At 38.6% G+C, this 20288-nt stretch overlaps 1 protein-coding gene across 2 annotated transcripts; it reads right to left on the bottom strand.

Annotated features, from left to right (window-relative positions):
* Positions 1–1634: 1634 nt before the first annotated feature.
* Positions 1635–18857, bottom strand: LOC145770420 (FAST kinase domain-containing protein 3, mitochondrial-like). 2 transcript variants are annotated; one of them, XM_082582063.1, is made up of 16 exons: positions 18679–18857; positions 18159–18233; positions 17535–17628; positions 16495–16614; positions 15812–16045; positions 15392–15505; positions 13256–13333; positions 12412–12605; positions 9033–9225; positions 8677–8830; positions 7895–8099; positions 5989–6255; positions 5191–5382; positions 3055–3201; positions 2179–2346; positions 1635–2038 (listed from the first exon to the last, which is right to left on the bottom strand). In XM_082582063.1, the coding sequence occupies exons 2-16, from the start codon at positions 18228–18230 to the stop codon at positions 1817–1819; spliced, it is 2454 nt and encodes an 817-aa protein (XP_082438189.1). In that variant the 5' UTR covers positions 18231–18233; positions 18679–18857; the 3' UTR covers positions 1635–1816. The 2 variants fall into 2 exon arrangements, with proteins under 2 accessions (XP_082438189.1, XP_082438190.1); XM_082582064.1 differs by having other exon boundaries at positions 13256–13330.
* Positions 18858–20288: the final 1431 nt, after the last annotated feature.

Genomic DNA, 20288 nt, shown 5'->3' with positions numbered 1-20288 from the left:
CATTGGATAGCTGCTAGTGTTTTTTGACGTTTAGGCTACTGGCGAATATTACACCCCAAAGGGGATAAATTGGTTTGGTGGAGACCTGTACCAGACAAAGTCACGAGGGTCATTCCTGACAAAGTTGTGTGTTAAAAATATTGCATCTATTCTATTCTGCAATCATTTTGGCTGTAATCATCCCAATCATTCGAAATTACTGCTATCTAGCACCTTATGACTTTATAACATATGCCGTGCATTTGCCCGAAAAACCGCAAATTAGACTCATTGCAACTACAAATGTTATGTGCTTAGCCTTTTACTTCGCAACAGCTTTTGAGCCCCCCCAAGCTAAAATGTATAATTACGGGCCTGCGTTAACGTCACATGGGGGAGGGGGGGGGTCAAAAATTCGGAAAAACAGCGTTACGTAATATTTGAACGCTCCCCTAAGTGAAATTTATTGTTGCCCATCTTTCAAAAGCACGAGAAGGGCCGTTGAAAGCATAGTTTGGGCCCGGTACCAATAAGATATTTGGGTTTCAAATCAAAACACTTCGAAAAAACGTACCGTATCCAAAAGATTTGGCTTGTTTAATTAGTTTTGGATCTTTATCCTTGGACTGACAAAGTCTTAAATAGATTACCGTATTCCTGGTAGTTTTGTATAGCAGGCTTTTGACACAGGACCGGTTATCGAGATTTGCAGAGTAAATTTTTCCGACTGTTAAAGTGTTGTTGCTGGAAAATTATTTCTTCCACAAGGCATCGCTGAATGGAGAGCAGTCTTGTAATGCCTTGCTCAAGCGCGCACCACGAGAGCCGAAGAAGGGCTACTAAACCTCGAGTCGAGCGCGTAACCACTAAGTTAATGGGGCATACGGTGGTTTCTTCAAGTTCCTGGGCCCCTAAAATCATACAGAGTCTAAAAGACTTTTCCAACGAAGAAAAATCTCCACCACAGAACTGGAAGAAATGGAGGTGTTGTACTTATAAATCGGCACTAAGAAACCTCAAGGACTTGCTTCTGTCTGAAAAAGTCCTCCACAGCAGCGCACCCAGAAAAAAATTAGGGGGGGGGGGAGCTGATTCAGAAATATCGGCCGAGTGATTGGCGACAATAGGCCAATGCCCATCCCTTTAATTAATACTTAATGGCACTCACGGCCCACAACCCACCGATTGCCAATACATCAGGATTCGTTCTCTCAATCAGACTAGAAGTTGGCCAAGTGAACCCCATGCTAATAGCACCACCAGCATCCTCATCCCATAGCCTACGTCCACTCCCACGACGTTGAAAGAGCGTCTTATACTTAATTATTAAGGTAGTCAACTTTATCCTGAAATGGACGCAAAGGTTATGATCATTGTTAAAAGAGTCATAAAAAAAGTTTAATAAGCTATGTTTCAGAAGGAGTTGCGAAATTTGATTGGTGCTTTTAAGGTGGTGCCAACAAGGAAAAAGGTCAAGAACCATAGATTTGAAGCTTCATTGGAATGAGCCAGGCAGCACTGATTGCATGCTGGACAATCGGACAAGCACTCTCAAAACTAATGCAAACTTTTTGCTGATGTGAACGTAGTAGCTCCTACATCAGAAACAACAAATCATAATCAAGTAGGCTACAGTTTCGAAAACGAGTTGCTGGTACACGATGGAGATTTTATTACGCCAAAGATTCACAGTGACAACATAGATGCCATCATAACAATACCCACATGCGACACAAGATCACAGATCAACGGAAATTGAGGGCGATTTTGCATTTTCTTAACGTAAAACCGATCTCAATTTCTTCATTGAGATTAGTATCCGCTTTTCGGACGACTATTATTCGATGACATCATCGGTTCTTTGTTCGAATATCTTCTTGGTCAGCAGCGCGGCTTTGTGCTCGAAGCTGAACCCGTCCCAATCGAAGTGGGGTATGGTGACCACACGAGCGCCCTGTGCCCGGACTAGCCGCAGGGCGTGACGTGTTTTTCCGACCGCGTGCTTGGAGCCTATGCAGAACCTGGATCGCGGTAGGGGAATCACCGCGACATTTTGAACCTGCAGACATTTTTAAAAGCATTTTGGTTTCATTGTTTGAAAATTTGAAGGATAAAAATCTTGTTTTATGAAGTACTATAGAATAGCCCTCACATACGTCATAAAAGAAAACAATTTTTTTTTATGTTAATGAAGCTCACTGTTTGGTGCACATGAGGGGGGATGAAGGAGGGAGTATTTCGCTTGATAGACAAGATGGAGCCGTCCAGTTGCTGGCGTAGAATAAACATCGGGAGGCCACGGACGGGAGACGATGCGTTGGTGAACTTCCGAGGACCAACCACGGTGTTCAAGACGGTGCGGACGTCCTGCAACAAAATGGTGGTCAGATTGCGCATGTTTGTTTGACATAACCCAGATAGTAAATCAGTCGTCTTTTACATTGATTCAACGTCTGCAGACGTTGAATCAACGTGAAAGACAACTAATTTACTATCTGGGACTGGACCCCAAGATTAACAGAAAATTTTACCACGTTGACAAATGGCGCTAAAGCCTTCGATTGTTGGGCACGTGCGTAACAAACTAACAGAAGAGATGACAGAAGTGTGACAAAGGCTTTATTTTTTTTAGTAGACGATTCCAGAAGTTTTTATATGCCATGTCTTGAAAAATAATATTATGTCTTCCTGCATTAAGTGTTTGTCAGCTGCAACTTGCCTTTAAACGTTAAAGCGGAGACAGTCCCATACTTAGTTATCGAGGGTCAGATATATATTGGAAAGATTTTCATTGTACTGGGCTTATTGCACTATTGACTGTCTTTACCACCTTTTCTACAGCAACTGCGCTCACCCAACTTATCACACCACGAGTAGACGTGAATGGTCTTTACAACATCTAGCCAGTGGGGTTGTCAAACTAAGGTCGTTGAACCCCAAGCTACGTCACTCAGCCGTGCCAACGCTTTTAAACGTTACTTCAACTTGAAATGATGAAAAATATTCACCCGGTTGCAGAAGATTTACAATACCACTCAAAAAGAGACTTTACCCGCTGGGAAAGGTCAGCATTACCTTTTCGAATGCGTACAGCTTGGGTGTAGTGAAGTCCATGTTCCTGTGCTGGGGGAGGGAGGGCGGCAATAGATCGGGTCTTTCAATCCTCAGGGATTCGCAAAACTCTCGCATGAAGTGCTTCGACAGACCGTGGTTGGACTGGACCTAAGATGGAGATTTTAAGCAAAATTGACCTTTTTACAATGAATCAACCACTGCAGATGTTAAATCTATGTAAAAAAAACACAGCTTTTGTTGATGGGTCTTATAGCTCAGTTGGATAAGCGAAAAGAAACGACAAGTTAAAACTCGCTGGTTCAACTCTCGAGCTATCCAGTTAAGGAAAAGGCATTTCAAGGATAGCTTTCGGTTCAGTGCCGTTAAGTGCAAAAACTAATTCACAGACAACACTTCAATGACAAATGGAAACGGAAAAGACACGGAAAAATGACACGGAAAAGTTACTCTATCAATCCACATAGGTGACCGGGCCGTAACTTTCCAAAAGGTACCATAAACAAATTCCCTACTTTTAAATTTGACCAATCAGAGTCGCGCTGATCAGTAGGTAGGCGCTTTAACATTAACAATTATTACTTTGAACTTTGTTTGGTAATTACAGAAGAAAACACAGCAATAGCAGTGGTGAGAATCAAATCCACGTCAATGTAATGACAACCATCGCCCTAACCCTCTGCGCCAAGTCAGCCGATGCCAAACCGATGACTTAATTTAGCTACGATTTGCGTTTTTCCTTTGTCCTTCCGAAGTTTGAACATGAAGGCTTTTTATGGGGAGCAAGTCTTTTAGGCGCAAACAGTTAGGCGCCGGTCAAATAGGCGCGCACACTGTGGTGTCTGGACATTTAGGTGCAGAGCACTGTGGCACCCGTTCATTTAGGTGCTATTCCTAGTAAAGTCTGCAGATTGTATCAGCTTGGCAGGTAGGGCAATGCATTTCACACAAAATGTTGTATTGAACAGAAACATATGTCATGGCTGCCGTGAGTGAAGTTGCTTAAACCGGCAATGCTTTTCACACAAAATGTTATAGGCTATTGAACAGAAAGATATATTGTATTTTAATGCGCGTGTTCAGCATTTATTTGTTGTTAGTCCAGGTTTGCGTCGGCGAAAGCTTTATCAGTAAATTATTCAAGTTTCCGAACATGACTGAGTTCACTTTTAGTGAGTCAAACAAAAACTACATTAAACACCAGTAAAAAATAAACCGTAGCCTATATTCAAGTGGGTGGTAGGCTTGAGTGAAGAGTAACTTAGTTTTCCGTCAAAACCTCGACTAGGTTTAATAACAAGCAAAGTCGCACCATTATGCTTGCAACTTGTTGCCAGAGTTCATATGCCCTATAGAATTGTATTCATGTAGTAGAGCGTTGTCTCATACGTACTCGCCACACGATCAATCCATCCCGAGTAGAAGTAATTGCTAAAGATAACAGATTGAGTAAAGTTCCATCTGGCTGCAACCTGTGTTCAGGTTGCATAGTAAATAACCCTGTGGAGATGTGCTAATATATATCAAGAGCAGTTGAGCGTTGTCTCGCACATCTCCACACGCGCATTAACAAAACAACATATTTTTCTGTTCAATATAACATTTTGTGTGAAAAGCATTGCCCTACCTGCCAAGCTGATACAATCTGCAGACTTTACTAGAAATAGCACCTAAATGAACGGGTGCCACAGTGCTCTGCACCTAAATATCCAGACGCCACAATGTGCGCGCCTATTTGACCGGCGCCTAACTGTCCGCGCCTAAAAGATGTGGACCCTTTTTATGGTACATTTTGGAAAGTTGCGGCGGGCCTGCGGCGGTAGATGAAAACCTCTGCAAATATGAGAAACTGCCAGGATTAAGTTTCTAGAGACTTTCTCAGTCCGAAAATAAAGGTTCACACAATAATCAAAGTGTGAAGATAAATCAAACACGCAAACTTGCTTTTGCAACAACCGGCAATACAAACAAAAAATACCAAATCAGCATAACAAATGAACAACGGATAAACGAAACCTCCATTCTTACAGTGGCAGTTCTATTTAACTTCTGTGGGATACAACAGAACGTTGGCACACAATTGATTAACTTAAGGAAGCTGATCAATCTTATCGGTGTCCTAGTCTTGACATAGGTCACCTGTTCAGGACTTAGAGTGAGCTTGATTAACGGATAAGGATATCTTCCAAAAACGGAAAAGTGAAAGGCGGTGAGGAGAAGCTTCCGTTGTATGTTTTTGACATTGCTCCGGTGAAGCGTCGGGTACTTCTGCATCATCTCAGCGTGGAGCTTCTCGAAGAACGCGTCGGGGTTGTTGGGAAGATAGTACACCTGCAGGAGAGAAAATCGAGTAAAGTTAATATTTAGAACTGAATTTTAGAACTAAAGCATAAAAAGTTGGCTCAGCGAGTAGTGTAATTCAGTCAGCGAAAAAGTGTTTTTGCATTGGTTAAACGTTTACAGACTTTGAACCAATGTAAAAAAGGACTGATTTGCAGACTAGGAAAGGCAACTGCTTGTTGTGACAAGTACGTTACGAATGACTACCACACTAGAAGCTTGTCGACAACAGACATAACAAGTTGTGCTTCTAAATCAACAGAAAAAGTATAATATGAAGACAAACAACAACCAATGTCGCACAAAACTGAACTAATTCCTTTGTTCTTTATCCTGGTCACGTGACCTGTTCTGAAAGTGTGTGTTTTGTCTGCAGTGGCCTGATAGCCTCAAGGAATAGTCAGTTGCAAGCAGAGATGTGAGTCGTTTTTTTGTGCTTGTTTAAAAAAAAAATTCGAAAATAAAAAAAAGTTTTTTTGCACCAATGTTGGAACAAAATTTGTACTTTTGGTCCCCTAAAACAAAATGTCACAAAACTTAAAAGCAGCGTAGAAATATTGAAAACTTTCATCTACAATTAAATCTTTTAAGTTTTACCTGTGCTAATGTATCCAACACATCACTCAGAGCGACAAAGTCCAACTTATCCATATCTCTCTTCACAGCATCGATGTATCGCTCAAGCAAAGGTTGGTTGTAGTAGTAGAACACACTCAGCCACTTGACGTTGGTGGTAAACTTGGTCACAGAATCTGTCTCCAAGTGCCGGTACAAGACGTCACTAATCTTGTTGAGCATCACAAGCCCATCGTTCGTTAAGTTGTAACCGTACTTGACAAAGTAGCGCAAGATGGCAGAAACATCCTGAAAAAAAAAAGGTTTGTTAGAGATTTGGCAACACTGGTTGAGGTGATTTCAACGAAAGGGGGGAAGCCTGAAAGGATTGGAAAAACTAGCGCTTTTCGCGAAGACAACGAGTCACACAATATGTAGTCCTGATATTTTTAAATACAAAATAAGGAAAATTTATTAAATCATAATAAAATTGAGAACTTTTGACTTTCTGTTAAGCAGTGTTGCCCTTTGCTAACCAAGCAGTTGCGTTTGGCTTTGCTGAAGCTAAATGCTTCTCATCAGAGAACGCTACAGAACGGAAAAGGAAGTTTAAAAATATGAAGTTTTCGAAATATGAAATAAAATTTCACACAAATCTTCCAAACATGCTCATTTTGATGTTGCCTTCACATTACAGTGTTAGTGTGTTACGCAATTTTAAGCCCTTTTATGATATTTAGAATCAGCACAACTTTGTCGTTCAATAAAAAGGCTTGCTGGTAAATCACCTACTTCTTTGCGTTTGCAATTTACAAAACAATTTTCGAAATTTTTAAACGGCAGTTTTTCTGGTTTACGTCTAAAAGTATGATAAGTGGAAAGACTTGGGAGTAGGAATCAATGTAAAAAGGACTTATTTGCAGTCTGATCGGGAAAGGTATGTCAGCTGAAAATCAATTATTTATAGCTGGGAAATCCAGCTTTCAGTTTGGGTTGTTTTTAAGCGAAGAGACGTTGTTATAACGTTAAAGCGATTCTTTTCTGTCCGGAGGATAATACTATTTTGCAAATACAGCACCATTTTCGATTGATACTCCACAAGAAGCAATCGTTGTCAGGAAATAAAACAGAAGTTGTTTTTAACAAACCTGCAAAAGACTACCTCTGTTTGGAGATAAAATAACGAACTCTTTTTTCTGCGGGTGTGACTCGCATTGTGAAAGTTAAAAGCGAAGTAAGGATAAAAAACAACAGCAATAGCCAAGGATCGATGGAGGAAATAAATTGGTATTGATTGAACGATTGATTCTTCCATTGGGACAGAACAAAATCGCATGACTAAACACTTTGCGAAAAGCAAACGCCCAAGGCCGAGAAAAATAAGCCGACATGACAAATACACGACTGGTTTTTTAAAAGCACAAGCATCAATCATAATTTTGTCATTCGACGTTGAAATGTGATTGCATTATTTGTCGTGTTTAGAACTCTTAAAGCAAATTGTTCGCTCAAAAATGGTTCTCTGTGTTGTCAAATCAAATATTGAAAAATTCTGAATGTCATTGCACAACACGTGATATCCCACAAAGTGCAATTGAATAATTGATAGGAAAAGACTTCGCATTAAAGATCGCTTTGAGCTTACCAACCTCAAGTCGATGTCTCAGCCACAGAGAAACGCAACGTGAAAACTAAACCAAGCATGACATTATGATTGGTGATAAAGCAACATTACACGGCAGCATGTCTGCAATGAAAAGCTATGCTTCTAGTTGCTGTACGCATAAAGAAAAACTCAGTTAAAAACGAAGTACGTAGTAAATTAATCTGAATTATCTGATGAAATAAGATGCCATCCAACCTCTCAAACCCTCTATTCAACGTCATTAGACGTTGAAACGACGTAAAACTGGCAACTATTCTAACTGGCTGAGGTGTGTTCATTTACCTGGGGCAGCAGAGCCACTGACGAAGCGTTGATGGCCTTGCACGCCTCCAACTGCAGGGGGCGGGAAGGGGCGTACTCCATTCTATAAAAGGCATCAAACATGTGTGACGCCATCAATCGGCCATCAGGGTAAGTCGTTCCTAGCTCTTGGATGAATGACGACACTTTTGCATCAGCGTGACGTTTCGCTTGCGTGGTGAAGTATCTGAATAGAGCATTTCCTTCATAAAACTTGACAAAGAGAAATATTTCAATCTACACATTCAAGTTTTGCTAAGCAGAGACACCAGTGTCATAATCAGAGAGAATAGTGCAGAAAGATGGCAGTTGTAAGCAGAAAACAAAAACATTGTAATAAATGTATTGTCTATTGATAATATTCCATTATCTGTCTGTGGTATTGTGAAAAAGGTTTTGTTAAACAGTCTATTTACTGCAGACACAACGCGCCTCAATTAAACGCATGAAATGGAAGAACCTCTCACCGCTCAGTCAGTGTAATGATCTCCAAGACTAACTGTACGCTATTACTGCATATAACTTGGCCAGTCGAAACTCAAAATTGTTAAGATAAAACATAGCTTGAAGAAGTATATTACTTTTAATACACATTGACAAACCAACAGTTTGGAAAATACCAAATGAGAATTGCAATGGAAACGCTTATTTATGGCGCTTGCGCAAACCAAAGAAGAGTCAAACGAAACTCGCTCAATAAAAGCTGGTGAATACCGAAACTGTCAAGCAACGATCGATAATATCTTTCATCGTACTATCCGTACCTTCCGAAGCATTTTATGATGCTGAGGAGAGTATAAAGATCGTGGATGTCATCAAGATGTCGCATTGCGACAGCACCAGCTACGTTGTACATGTACTCCGAGTTGATCATGGGGATACTTGGGGTGTGGAGGCAGCTCGCCAGGAGACGGAGTTCTGTGGATCAACATGTTTGTTGTAAATATCTGGCTAATTACACGTTAGGTAGTCGTTCTACACATGCCGACGTAGTTTCAACGAATATATAAAAGAAATTTGATAACCAGTGACAGACGAACACTTTTCACGTGATGTTGTTTGGTAAGACATAATTTTCGATGATCTGACGTTAAGTCATGCTCCAACGACACAAACTTACCGTCAAGATTGAGAGACTCACAATCGATGCAGGAGAGGAGCGTGGGGATGGTGGAGCGCTTTAACGTGATGCGGAGATAGAGGAGGTCGGATGCGGCCGTCAGTAGGGCAAAGTTGTCAAGAGACTTCGCGTTTGCTTCGATGGAGAACAACATTTCCCTGAAGTAGGAGTTGGTGTGGATTTGTCCGCAAAGCTGAAAAGATGGAATTTAAAGTAGTCTGTTTGGAACTATGAGAAATCGCTTTAGGCCAGCGCGGTTTGAACCGTGGCTCGTTTATGCCCTGTCACACTTTGTCAACCGCGGCATGAAACTATTGTTTTAAAATTATGGCCTTCATAAGAAAAGGCAAAGTGAGACATATTTTCTTGCTTTTTGTCAATATACATTCCATGCAACAATAGCTGGCGACAAAATCGATAACAGACCAGATCTATTTAGTCTCGTTCAGGCTTGCTCTAAAGTCATACCCATCCATTTGTTGCTCTAGGTTAGAATATTCGCCACAAAAGTAGTCTAGGAGGTAGTCCTCCTGTTTTTTTTTTAAAGTGAAAGTCTTTTAATAACACGGAATATTTCACGAACATATCAGGCACGAAAACTGATTTGTTGTCGTTTTCATGTTATTTTAGTGCTTTCTTTGAAATTCACTGAAAAGAGTTTTTTTTAACTTTAATGAAACATAATTGAAAAGCACTGCTATATCCAATAATTCCCAAATCGTAGGCATCCGTTTCAAATTGAGATGTTTTGTGAACTTTTAAGCTTTAATATCAAATACCATCTTTGACACCATTTCATTGTTTAGATCAGTGGTTCTCAAACTTTTTTTTGTTGCGACGCATCTGGAAAAGTTTTCTGGACTTGCGACGCACCAGCAAATAAAAGTTAATGAGGAAACTTATTATTAAAGTTTTGTTTGTTGATACAACAACAAAAAACAATGCATATTATTTAATGTGACGTGTGGGTTTGTTTGTTTTTACAAAGTTCATTAAATCTTGGGAGAATTTTTGAAATTGCCACCCGCATTTTTCTTTCAGTGTTTATTGGTGATCGAAATTTGCTTTTTATCACCGCCAAGGCAGAAAATCCTGCTTCACATAAATATGACGTGACAAATGGGATAATAATTCGTAGTGCTTTCTTCACCAAAGCTAGATAATCGCCATTCATTGAAAACCAGAAATTTGCCGGATTTCCTAAATTCAACATCCTTTTCAGGGAATTGTCACAAGAAAGGTCAATGTAGGCTTCTTTTTCTTGTGCAGTAAAAGACAGTGGAGTAGGTTGGACGAAAGGATCACGAATCCATTCGTAGTTTGATAAATTTTTCGGGAAGTATTTTGCAAATTTCGACTCGAGCTTGGACAAATGTTACCCAAATATGCTTCACAAATTTGAAGGCAGCGTCATACTTTTCTTTTCAAGCAAATTGGACAAGAAAGTGAAGTATCGAGAGCTTCCAGACAGGTTTGCTATATGTTCCTTCCACAATAGCAGCTTTTTAACGAATGCTGCAATTTTATCTGAAATGTCATTTTTATTCGGCCCTTGCATAGAAATGTTCAGTTTGGCGAAGATATCACACAAGTAAAGTAAGCCAATTTCAATAAAAAATTGTTCTGAGCTAAACAATCTGCAAGTGGATTATTTTCTTGCTGCAAAAAAGCCTGAAGTTTATCCACCAATTCATAGAAGCGTTCAAAGAATTTTCTAAGCGAAAGCCACCTGGATGAAAATTAAAAGAGCAAACTCCGATGCGCTGCATTCATTTCTCCACAAAGTTTTTTGAAAACTCTTGACTTCAGTGGGCGTGTTTTAATGAAGTTAACAACTTTGATGACAACTGAAACTGCTAATCAAAGGATTAACCTCATCTTTATAAGATAAACTGAATTCAGCTACGAAACAAAACTCTTCTGCGACGCCCTTGGAAAATTGAAACGACGCACCAGGGCGTCGCGACGCACAGTTTGAGAACTACTGGTTTAGATTAACAGGGGTCGGCAACCTTTTTCAACAAAAGAGCCAATCTGCTTTATTTTCAAGCAGATACGACCAGCAAAGAGCCACAAAACGCAATTTACGTATTTTGTGATATTTCTGTAAATATAAATCGGAAAACAGTGTTTCTGCCACCTTGACAAACGATTCTTTTATGTAATCTCCGTCTGTGAACGGCTTTCCTATCTCTGGAGCTACCACAAAACTAGCAGCACAACGGTGTGACATGGGGCATTGGAACTATTCTATTTATTGGAAACTTCCTTAAGCCTACTCTGCTTTTTACATCAGTTCCAAAACTGCTTTCTTCCAACCCGTATTCTACATTTGTGAAGTAAACACCAATAATGATGCTAAACGCGAAACCCAATCTATTGCATTTCATTGGGGTAGCCTATTTTGCAGCAAATGCTCTATGCCTGTTTTTGAAATCTCTCTGCGCCACATTTTTTGTTGTTTTCAATTTTTGTCCACATATTAAGCATAGGCTACAGATGTGCCAATACCATTTGCATTGAATGCAAAGTTATCTGTCCATGCTAAGTTAAATTCTTAGTTTTTACCTAAAACCTTCCTCTTTTTTGAGTTGTACATGGCTATACTCTGACAGAAAAGGTACTGTTTGTGCTAAAAGCTGTAAATTGACCTCATAAAATCCAAACTTGAACGGCAAAAATTAAAAGAAAAACTACTATTTTGTTACATTATATAGAACCAGTCAAAAATGCTTTGGAACAGTTTCATTTTCCATATTTCATCATAGGACAGGGCTTTTCAACTAATGTTAGCTAAGGTCCGTTTTGACAAGTTGAATATTTTTGCGGTCCAGTGAATATTTCATATGCAACCACGAAAATTAAACAACCAGTAGCCTACGAGCACCGAAACACTTTTCAGGTAGTATGTAACACGACTTGGATTTTTGTCTGACACAAACAAAGAAATAAAAAAGGAAAAAATGTATTGTGTTTCTTTGTAGTGCAGCTGTGTGGATCGCACATCAGAGAAGACGGCAAAGCGTTTGGGGGGTCTGGGGCGAAGCCCCCAGCTTCTTGGATAAACACAAAAAATTGCTTTTTCCTAATGGAAATCTGTTTAAAGAGGCCCTAATATTTGGCAATGAGGTTATTCTTCCAGAAGCCCGAGGTCCACCTTCAACACCCAGAAGGTCCGGATTCGGACCGCGGTCCGCCAGTTGAGTAGCCCTGTCATAGGGCCTTGGGCCATCATTATAATAGTTAATAAAATGCAAATTTAAATTCCAAGTTTTGTCAAATCTAAAAAGGGGGCGTTTCAAAAAAGCTAAAGAGCCGCATGTGGCCCCGGAGCCGCAGGTTGCCGACCCCTGGTTAGAACAACTACAAGAGAACTCACTTTGTTGTAGCTGGGCGAATTTCTCTCATGTTGGGCCAAGGCTTTCATGTATATGTAATGAATGCAGGCGACACCAAGCAGAGGACTGACATAACCATTATGCCTGCTGACAGCATCTAGCACTCCCATTGATGAGTGGGATCTCTCGATGAGAGTCAGAAGTTCATCACTGGTCGTCGTGGTTTGTGGAAGATCTGGATATGTTAGGATGTATTAAATTGCAGTCCAACTTGCGGGAAAGTGATTTTGTGTCACATCGCAGATTTTTCACTTGAGTGCTTCTCGAATAAAAGAATAGATAATAAAAGAAACTGCGATTTGATTAGTAAAACAAATATAAATCATAATCTAAAAATGTTCTCTTTTACAGTAACATCATCCGTGCGTAAGTGCGTTATGCAAATAAAATGCAAGAGTTGTTAAAAGAACGATGATTTTTTAGAGTAAGACAATACCAAAAGTTAACAAATAATCATGGCCAAGTCCGGTAAGTTTTAATATGGCTAGGAAGCAATAGTTGGGTCATGTGGTAAGAAAAGAGACGAAGATTATGTCGGAAGACGAACGAAACAATTGGAAGTTGGTAAAAGAAAGCGAAGAAGGCCGAAAAGAAGATGGAGGGACTGTGTGGCAGAAGATATGTGGGAGTAGGAAAAAGATGCTGTTGACAGAATGGTGTGGAGAACTGCAATCTGCACCGGCGACCCCACTTGAAGTGGGAACAAAACCAGAAGAAAGCAATCACTCTTTCATTCAATCTGCCATCAGTGTGATAAGTGAATCCTAAACAGAGAACACAACTGAGCTTGGTAAGAAATAACGCAATTCAACAAACTGTAATTACCGAAGATGAATCCGTTTTCGGGAGAAAATGCTGGAACGGTACTTTCTAGCAACGGGGTTTCTTCTGTCGGTTTGTCTTCTGAAATATTAAATCAAAACTTTCACTGGAATCAGGGCTGCGATTTTTTCTTTCTTGTCGAACGACCAAAAATTCTGCGTTTGTTTGTCGAATAGTAATATGACGTCACAAGAGTCAGATTATAAGCGTTTGGCAGCGAGTTACCGCACAAGTTGTGTGGTATCAGAGTCACTTACTTAAGCTTTTAATCGCACGCTGGTTGAGTGATTGCAAAGGAGTATCAAGCGCTAAGTTATGTACTACCGGACATGTATACAAATTGCCCTCGAAATTAGCTTGTATCTACGACGGCAAAAACATTGCCGTCGCCAAATCAACAAACCTTGGATTACGGCGGCAATTGCCGTATGCTTTAATGTTTAATCAAACGAAATTTTATGCGTTTCTTCATCGCGATACCGGCTTATTGTTACGCAAAAGTTATTTTTTCATCGAATGCTTATTGTTTACCGATGTCGTTGCGAATATAAATTATAGTGAAAGAAGATACAGTTAAAAAGTAGAATTTACCTGCTATAGATTATCAAACAGAAGGAAAAGTTAGTGTGGTATTTTGCAAAATTTGTAAAGAATTTTATGACGGAAACAAACTGGAATTAGAAAAGCTACGGGGTCAAGTTAAAAAAGTAGTACGAAATTCGATAAATGGTTCTTGGGCAGTAAAGTAATGCTTCCGATCATATGGCATCGCGCGTTCATGAACGGGCAGTTTCGCGTCTTCAAGTATTCTAGTGACGACGCGACAACCTCATCCTCCGATACAGCATCTGATAATTCCGATTCTGACAGCTAGTTCTTTATCAAACAGACTCGTGTTTGCTCGCAGTATCCCAATTGTGCCGAAATTGTGTTAGTGTAAACGTAAATCGAGGCAATCATCTCGCAGTAAGCTATTAATTTGTTACCGGTACCTGGTTGAACAATTAACGTTATTTTATGATAATTCAATTCAACGTCGCTAGATGTCGAATTAATGTAAAACAAACGTAAACTTCTTCTTGGGCATTGATACGCAGGCATCAAAATTCGTTATTTTTGCATTGCGACTTTACGTCTGTAGACGTTGAATCAATGTAAAAACGACGGGTTTTGCTAGCTAGGTTGTGTGCTTTTGTGAATGCAAGTGCAAAACCGCCCTTTACGTAATCACAGAAACCCTTTTAGTGGAAGGAAGTCGAGTTGCAACCGTGTTTATCTGTCTACTATTCTTTATTCACATTGCAAAAAAATTCTCCATTCTTGGAACAACAAGTGCATAAGTCAGACATAAATGCAAACTTGCATAGACGTTGACAAGTAAAAGTAGCCTACTTCGAAGAAAGTTAGAAACCCATTGTGTCGAATAGCACGAAACGTGTGTGGCGAAATATTTGATGCCAGGCGTAAGAACTTCGATCAAAGCATTTCCCGCAGTGTTCAAAATGTTCCTTTCCATAAAAATAGCGGCTTTTTTCATCTGTATTTCTGCACGTCTGGTCGGAAACTAGGCTGTTTTCTACATGTGAAAAACTTTCATAGCAAGTATCCAACAGTCATTTTACCAGAGCAATATTGTTAATTAGCTCAAACTGCGAAATACACACTGGCATAGACGTTGACAACTCAACGTAGTGAAGCGTCGCTTTTAGACCTTGCTTTGAAGTACCTGGCGCAAGAAAGTTTACGTAAGTCAGCACTCTTATGATTGCATCACGTGATGCTCCCCCCCGATTGTTCCTCGACCTGACGACGTTTAGTCCTCTCTCAGTTTTTTTCCTTTTTTTTTTTTTGTAAGGCACGGCGTTTGTCGAATAGTGATGGCGCGTGTCGAGTGACCTCGTCACCGAAAAAGGCAAAAATCGCAGCCCTGACTGGAATTATGGAATATCAATCAATAGTTGGAGATAACAATACATCTTGTCAATAGTTATCGCAAAAAGATGTAAACAATAAGAATTAGCGAGATCTCTCGTTTTATATTCACTTCCGTTTTTAACATGAAATAACGTTACGAAAAACGCGGCCTCTTTGCTCAAAGATCAGACACCAATGGTAAATGGAAACGCAGCTCAAGCAAACCTGGTATTGGCGAAATGCATTCGGCTGCTGCAAGTTCTTGAACAGCAACAATCTCCTTATAGTCTTCAATTGGTACTTTATCGCCGCATTCGCTTGACTTCTCGCAACCCAGAGCTGACATGAAAGTTTTGTAATTAATTATTGATAAGTCTAAGAGAAGTGTTCGTTCGGCAACAGATGGCTTGCAATTACACAATCCTGACGTTAATTTTACATTTATCTGACGTTCTCAATGCAATTGGATGGCTATACAATTGATTTTTTGAAACTTTATTCAATTGCGTCATTCTAGAAATGATATGTGGAGAAAACTTGTTTTGAAACTAACATCCGAATACGTTGAACGAAAAGAAATGAAATCGTAGCCAAGATTGTTTTTCTTTCCTCCAAACTAAAAAGCACCAGCACAGCATTACTTACTGTCACTAAATTCCATCGATGACGGTGCTGTCCGTGCACAACTGGACACTCCACTGCTTGAATACTCGCTGGTGGGAGACAAATTGTCTTTAAGGGAGTCCATTGAAACTTTGGGGGAAGGTAAATTCTCAGGGACAGTTTCATTACTGAGCAGGGGAGTGGTGGGACTTGAGGGAGAACTCTCTTGGGAAGGGACAGTCAACAAAGGGGTGGTGACTGGCTGAGTAAAAACAACTGAAATGTAAAAAAAAAATTATCAACCTGGCAACAGGGTCACTCTTTGTCCAGCTGTGTGTATTGCAAGGTCATGATTTTCGATTCATATTATCAGATAGATAAGAGTTTGTCTTGCTGAAACCGTTGAAGCCTGTTAAATGTAGTTTCATTTCTTTCAAACTTCAGTAGCCTATTACTTCCGGCACAGCATTTTGAGGTAAAGCAGTAACCATTGAAAATGCAGTGACAATCTTTATCAACAAGTTATCTGGCAGTTGAAAACCATGCAATTATCACACGGTAACAACTAACAACTATTTACATTCTTTACACCGTATCTCACTACTTCCTATAAGTTTTAATATTCTTCAAATAAGGTTTATAAAGCCCTTGGCGTGTTGTATGCATTTTAAAAGCTTAAAAAAGAAGTTTATGGAAAACTTAAGTTAAAATTCAACGTAACACACCGTTTGAGATTGCATCGTCCGTATTAATTTGTTTTCCATCTCGAGTAGACGAAAAAGATCCGCCCTCGTCATCGTTGATATTTCGTAAATCGTGGTCTCCGTAGCTGGAGTGTGCATCATCTGTATGAAAAAAAAATTGAATCAATTCGAGAAACTGATCAACATGTTCACACAAATCAGGGGGAAATATCAGCAAATTTGGAGCCAATATGTCAGTTGATGTTTCAAACAACAACATCGACGTGTTTATTATCAATATGAAGATAATGCTTTCAGGTGCTGGGTTTGAGAGAATAGTTTTTTATCATTTTATAAAACTCACTATTGAATAAACCATTTTTGGTTTTGAGAATGCTCAATCAAATTCTTTCTGTGGAATAGCCTACCGAGTCATGAGAGAGACCAGAACAGAAACAACCGGTATTCCCAGTCAAAACATTAAATCAAAATGTAGTGTGAGGAAACATTGTTATTACGTTGGGATGAAACAGAAATGAGTCCATGGTTCGCAAGGTAATGATGAAGTCCACAACAGTGAGTATTGCTTTAGCTTAACGTGCTGCAAAATCTAACTAACATGCAACGACAAACAAATAACAGTGTATTTCAAAACTCACTTGATCATGATAAAACAAACTATTACAACATCGTTGTTATGCAAAACATATACCATACTGCATATGTTAGTTGGAGAAAGACAGAAAGTAATTCATAACTTTTAGTTTTCAATCCAGAAGTTTATTTTCTATATAATATTCAATGTCATTTACTGGTTATGCTGAGTGGTTGGCTGATACCTTTAGTAATCAAGTATCAATTGCATGCAATGTACAATAAAAATAGGTTATTACTTCAAATAAACTAAATTCACAAACCGTTTAAAAGTCAAACTTGTGAACTAAATACCAGCATGTACTGCAGTACTAATTGCTAATCGCTACACAACAGGTTGAACAAAAATCACAACAATATACAACACCCACTTTGACGAATGAACGTGATGTCGAACACATGTCATCTCTGACAACCATCTTTAATACCTGAAGACTCTTCATCATTTTGAGAGGAAAAAGTTGCATAGCTCTTACGTTTTGGGCTAAGCAATGTATCAGTTTTCATGTGACAGCAAAAAGTCTACAAAAGGTACACAAAAAGGTAAAACAAATAAAGTTACTGTGTTATTCAGATGGAAGAATGTATTAAACTGCAGTGGATGATAGCCTCACAGTTTTGGTAACGGTGGATTGTGATTTCTTTTTCCATCTCCCTAATCACTGATTCATGAGTAAAACTCTGTGGAATTTGGACTAGTTAAATAAACGTTCTATAGAAGTCTTTTTATTTTGTCAATATTTTAAAGAACTCTTTAATAATCTTGAATATCTTTCTAACAAAATACAGTTAACAAACTATGAATAATAAACAGGCAATAACATAATTTATAAATAAAAACATATAATACTGTTTGAAACAACGGAAAAAATAGTTGAGAAATTTCCCTTTGGTCTATATCATATATATGTTTTTACTCTTTAGAAGAAAAGATCTAAAACTCCAAACTTTAACAGAAAATCATAAACAGACATACTAACCAGTTTTAAAAAAGTTACCTCTCTACCCAAATTGTAGAATGGTTGAAGTCACAACCTCATTTATAACCTTACTTGACTAAAGAGAAGTCTCCAGCTTTTCGTCGCTTGTTGTAACACATTGGAGGATTTAAAGAAGGAAAACATTTTCTGAACGAAAACACGATAAAATATATTAAACCTCTGTGTATCTTCCATCAAAGTATCTAGATTTCATCTTTAGAATATAAAAAAATGCGTTGTTTGTAGTGCCGACAAAATTAGATTAATATCTCTACATTCTAAACCATAAATAATCACAAGATCCGATTAGAATAATTGAATCAGCATCATGTTTCTTCCTTGTGTTGAGAGATTGATACAAGCTATTGTTCATGAGCTTTTGGTGCAGTACTTTCATAAATAAAATTTAGTCCACTTTGTCCAAATCATTCTTAGTCTATTAATTGAATATATCGATTACGATAAACACATGAACAAGTGTAACAAATTGACAGTGTATTTATTCGGTTTCAGTTGTACAACAAAATTAACCTTCTATTTACACTTTGCAAAGTTCAAGTACTGGTATAGCGCAAGCAACAAATCAACTTACCTAACACTATATCTTTTAACGTAATCACACCAAGCTCAGGCTATTTCATGTTCAAGTTGTTTATTTCATTTTAAAAAGAAATTCATCAAAACCATGCTTTGGAAAATAACACAATATCAATGTACCAGCAGGTTGGTGGTTACCACTACTAGTAACTTAAACAATGCTCACTGGCTTATCTTTTCTTTTAAAACCTAAACCGAAGCATTTGATAAATGGAAAACATAGATAACTTTGGTAATGTAGAATATTACAGAGGTCAATTAATAGCTGCTATGTGGTAACTTTACTGGCTTGATGCCCATATACTTAGTTGATAAGCACCTAGTCTTTGCACACGATATTAAGGCAAGTTTGATTAAATTTAGCCTAACCTTTCATAAAGTTTAAAAAAACGATTTATTTGATCTAGTGTTGCCAGATTGTACCATGAGTTTCAACTAAACCTTAGAAAAGCAACTTATTTTTGTAATTTAGCCAGTGATGTACGCGCATACAAAAATATTGACGCCGTCAGCGTAAACGCAAACGTTCGAAAAACCATACGCCGTATGCGTCAACGTAACTTGTAAAAAAAGTTGGCGGCGTCAGCGTTAGCGCATACTCTAGCGTAAACTAACTTTGTTTGCTAGGTGCCAAACATTCACACGGTATAAACCACTCAAAACAAACAAGTTTTATTTTGAATTTCCACGAAGATGCACAAGCATCGGAAAGTGTTGATCTGACATTTTGCTGTGTTTTGGTTCCAATATGTCTTTGCCCATTGAAAACATTCTTTCAGTTGCAGCGCTGGAAGGTATTGGCGTGTTGTAGCGAAAAAAAAAAGACATTAAAAAGTATGCGTTGACTGTGGTAACATTTTATTATTTAGGTTATTTAAGTATGAGTTTAAGTATGAGAATGGTTTGTTTATAAGTTGAGTTGAATTTTACGGCTGTCTGACTACCTGATGCAAGTTCTATTTATCTAATTTGGCTATCTGACTCCATGAACTAATTTCCACACAATTGTTATTCGAATTATAATTTTAAGTTATCAGAAGGTGTTCATATAATATTGTAGGTCTCTAACACAATTTGAATTTATACATTACAGAATAGTGAAATTACAGAACAGGGAAACATTATTGAAATTACGGAACAGGGAAACATTATTACAAATCATTACATTTTTAACTAAACAATCAATTTAATGTTTTTCTGAGAGCTGAACTGTTCTAACTGAACTGGTTTTATGTGAGCTGGTTTCGTGTGAGCTTTCGTCAAAGGGCGAACAAACCCTTTTATTTTCTGTTCCCTTTTTTCTATTTACTTCGGGAGCAGTTTACATTGAAAATGCGCTAAAAAACCGCGAAAACTTTACGGCGTAGCCTCAAGCGCAAACTATCCAAAAAAATGTGGCCGCAAGCGTGAGCGTAAACAAAAAGTCTACGCCGCAAGTATGCGGCGTAGAATTTGCGGCGTATACGTACATCTCTGAATTTAGCTTGTCATCAAAAGCAAACAAGTCTGCCTTTAATTAAATTGAAAGCTTGCACGATGTACTATTGATATTAAAGACTGACATGATGCAAATATTTTAAGTGATGCTTTGTTCCAAACAATTTT

This window comes from Aplidium turbinatum, chromosome 5 (assembly GCF_918807975.1).
Source record: "Aplidium turbinatum chromosome 5, kaAplTurb1.1, whole genome shotgun sequence".
NCBI lineage: Eukaryota > Metazoa > Chordata > Ascidiacea > Aplousobranchia > Polyclinidae > Aplidium > Aplidium turbinatum.
This window is presented reverse-complemented; position numbering and strand designations above follow the sequence as displayed.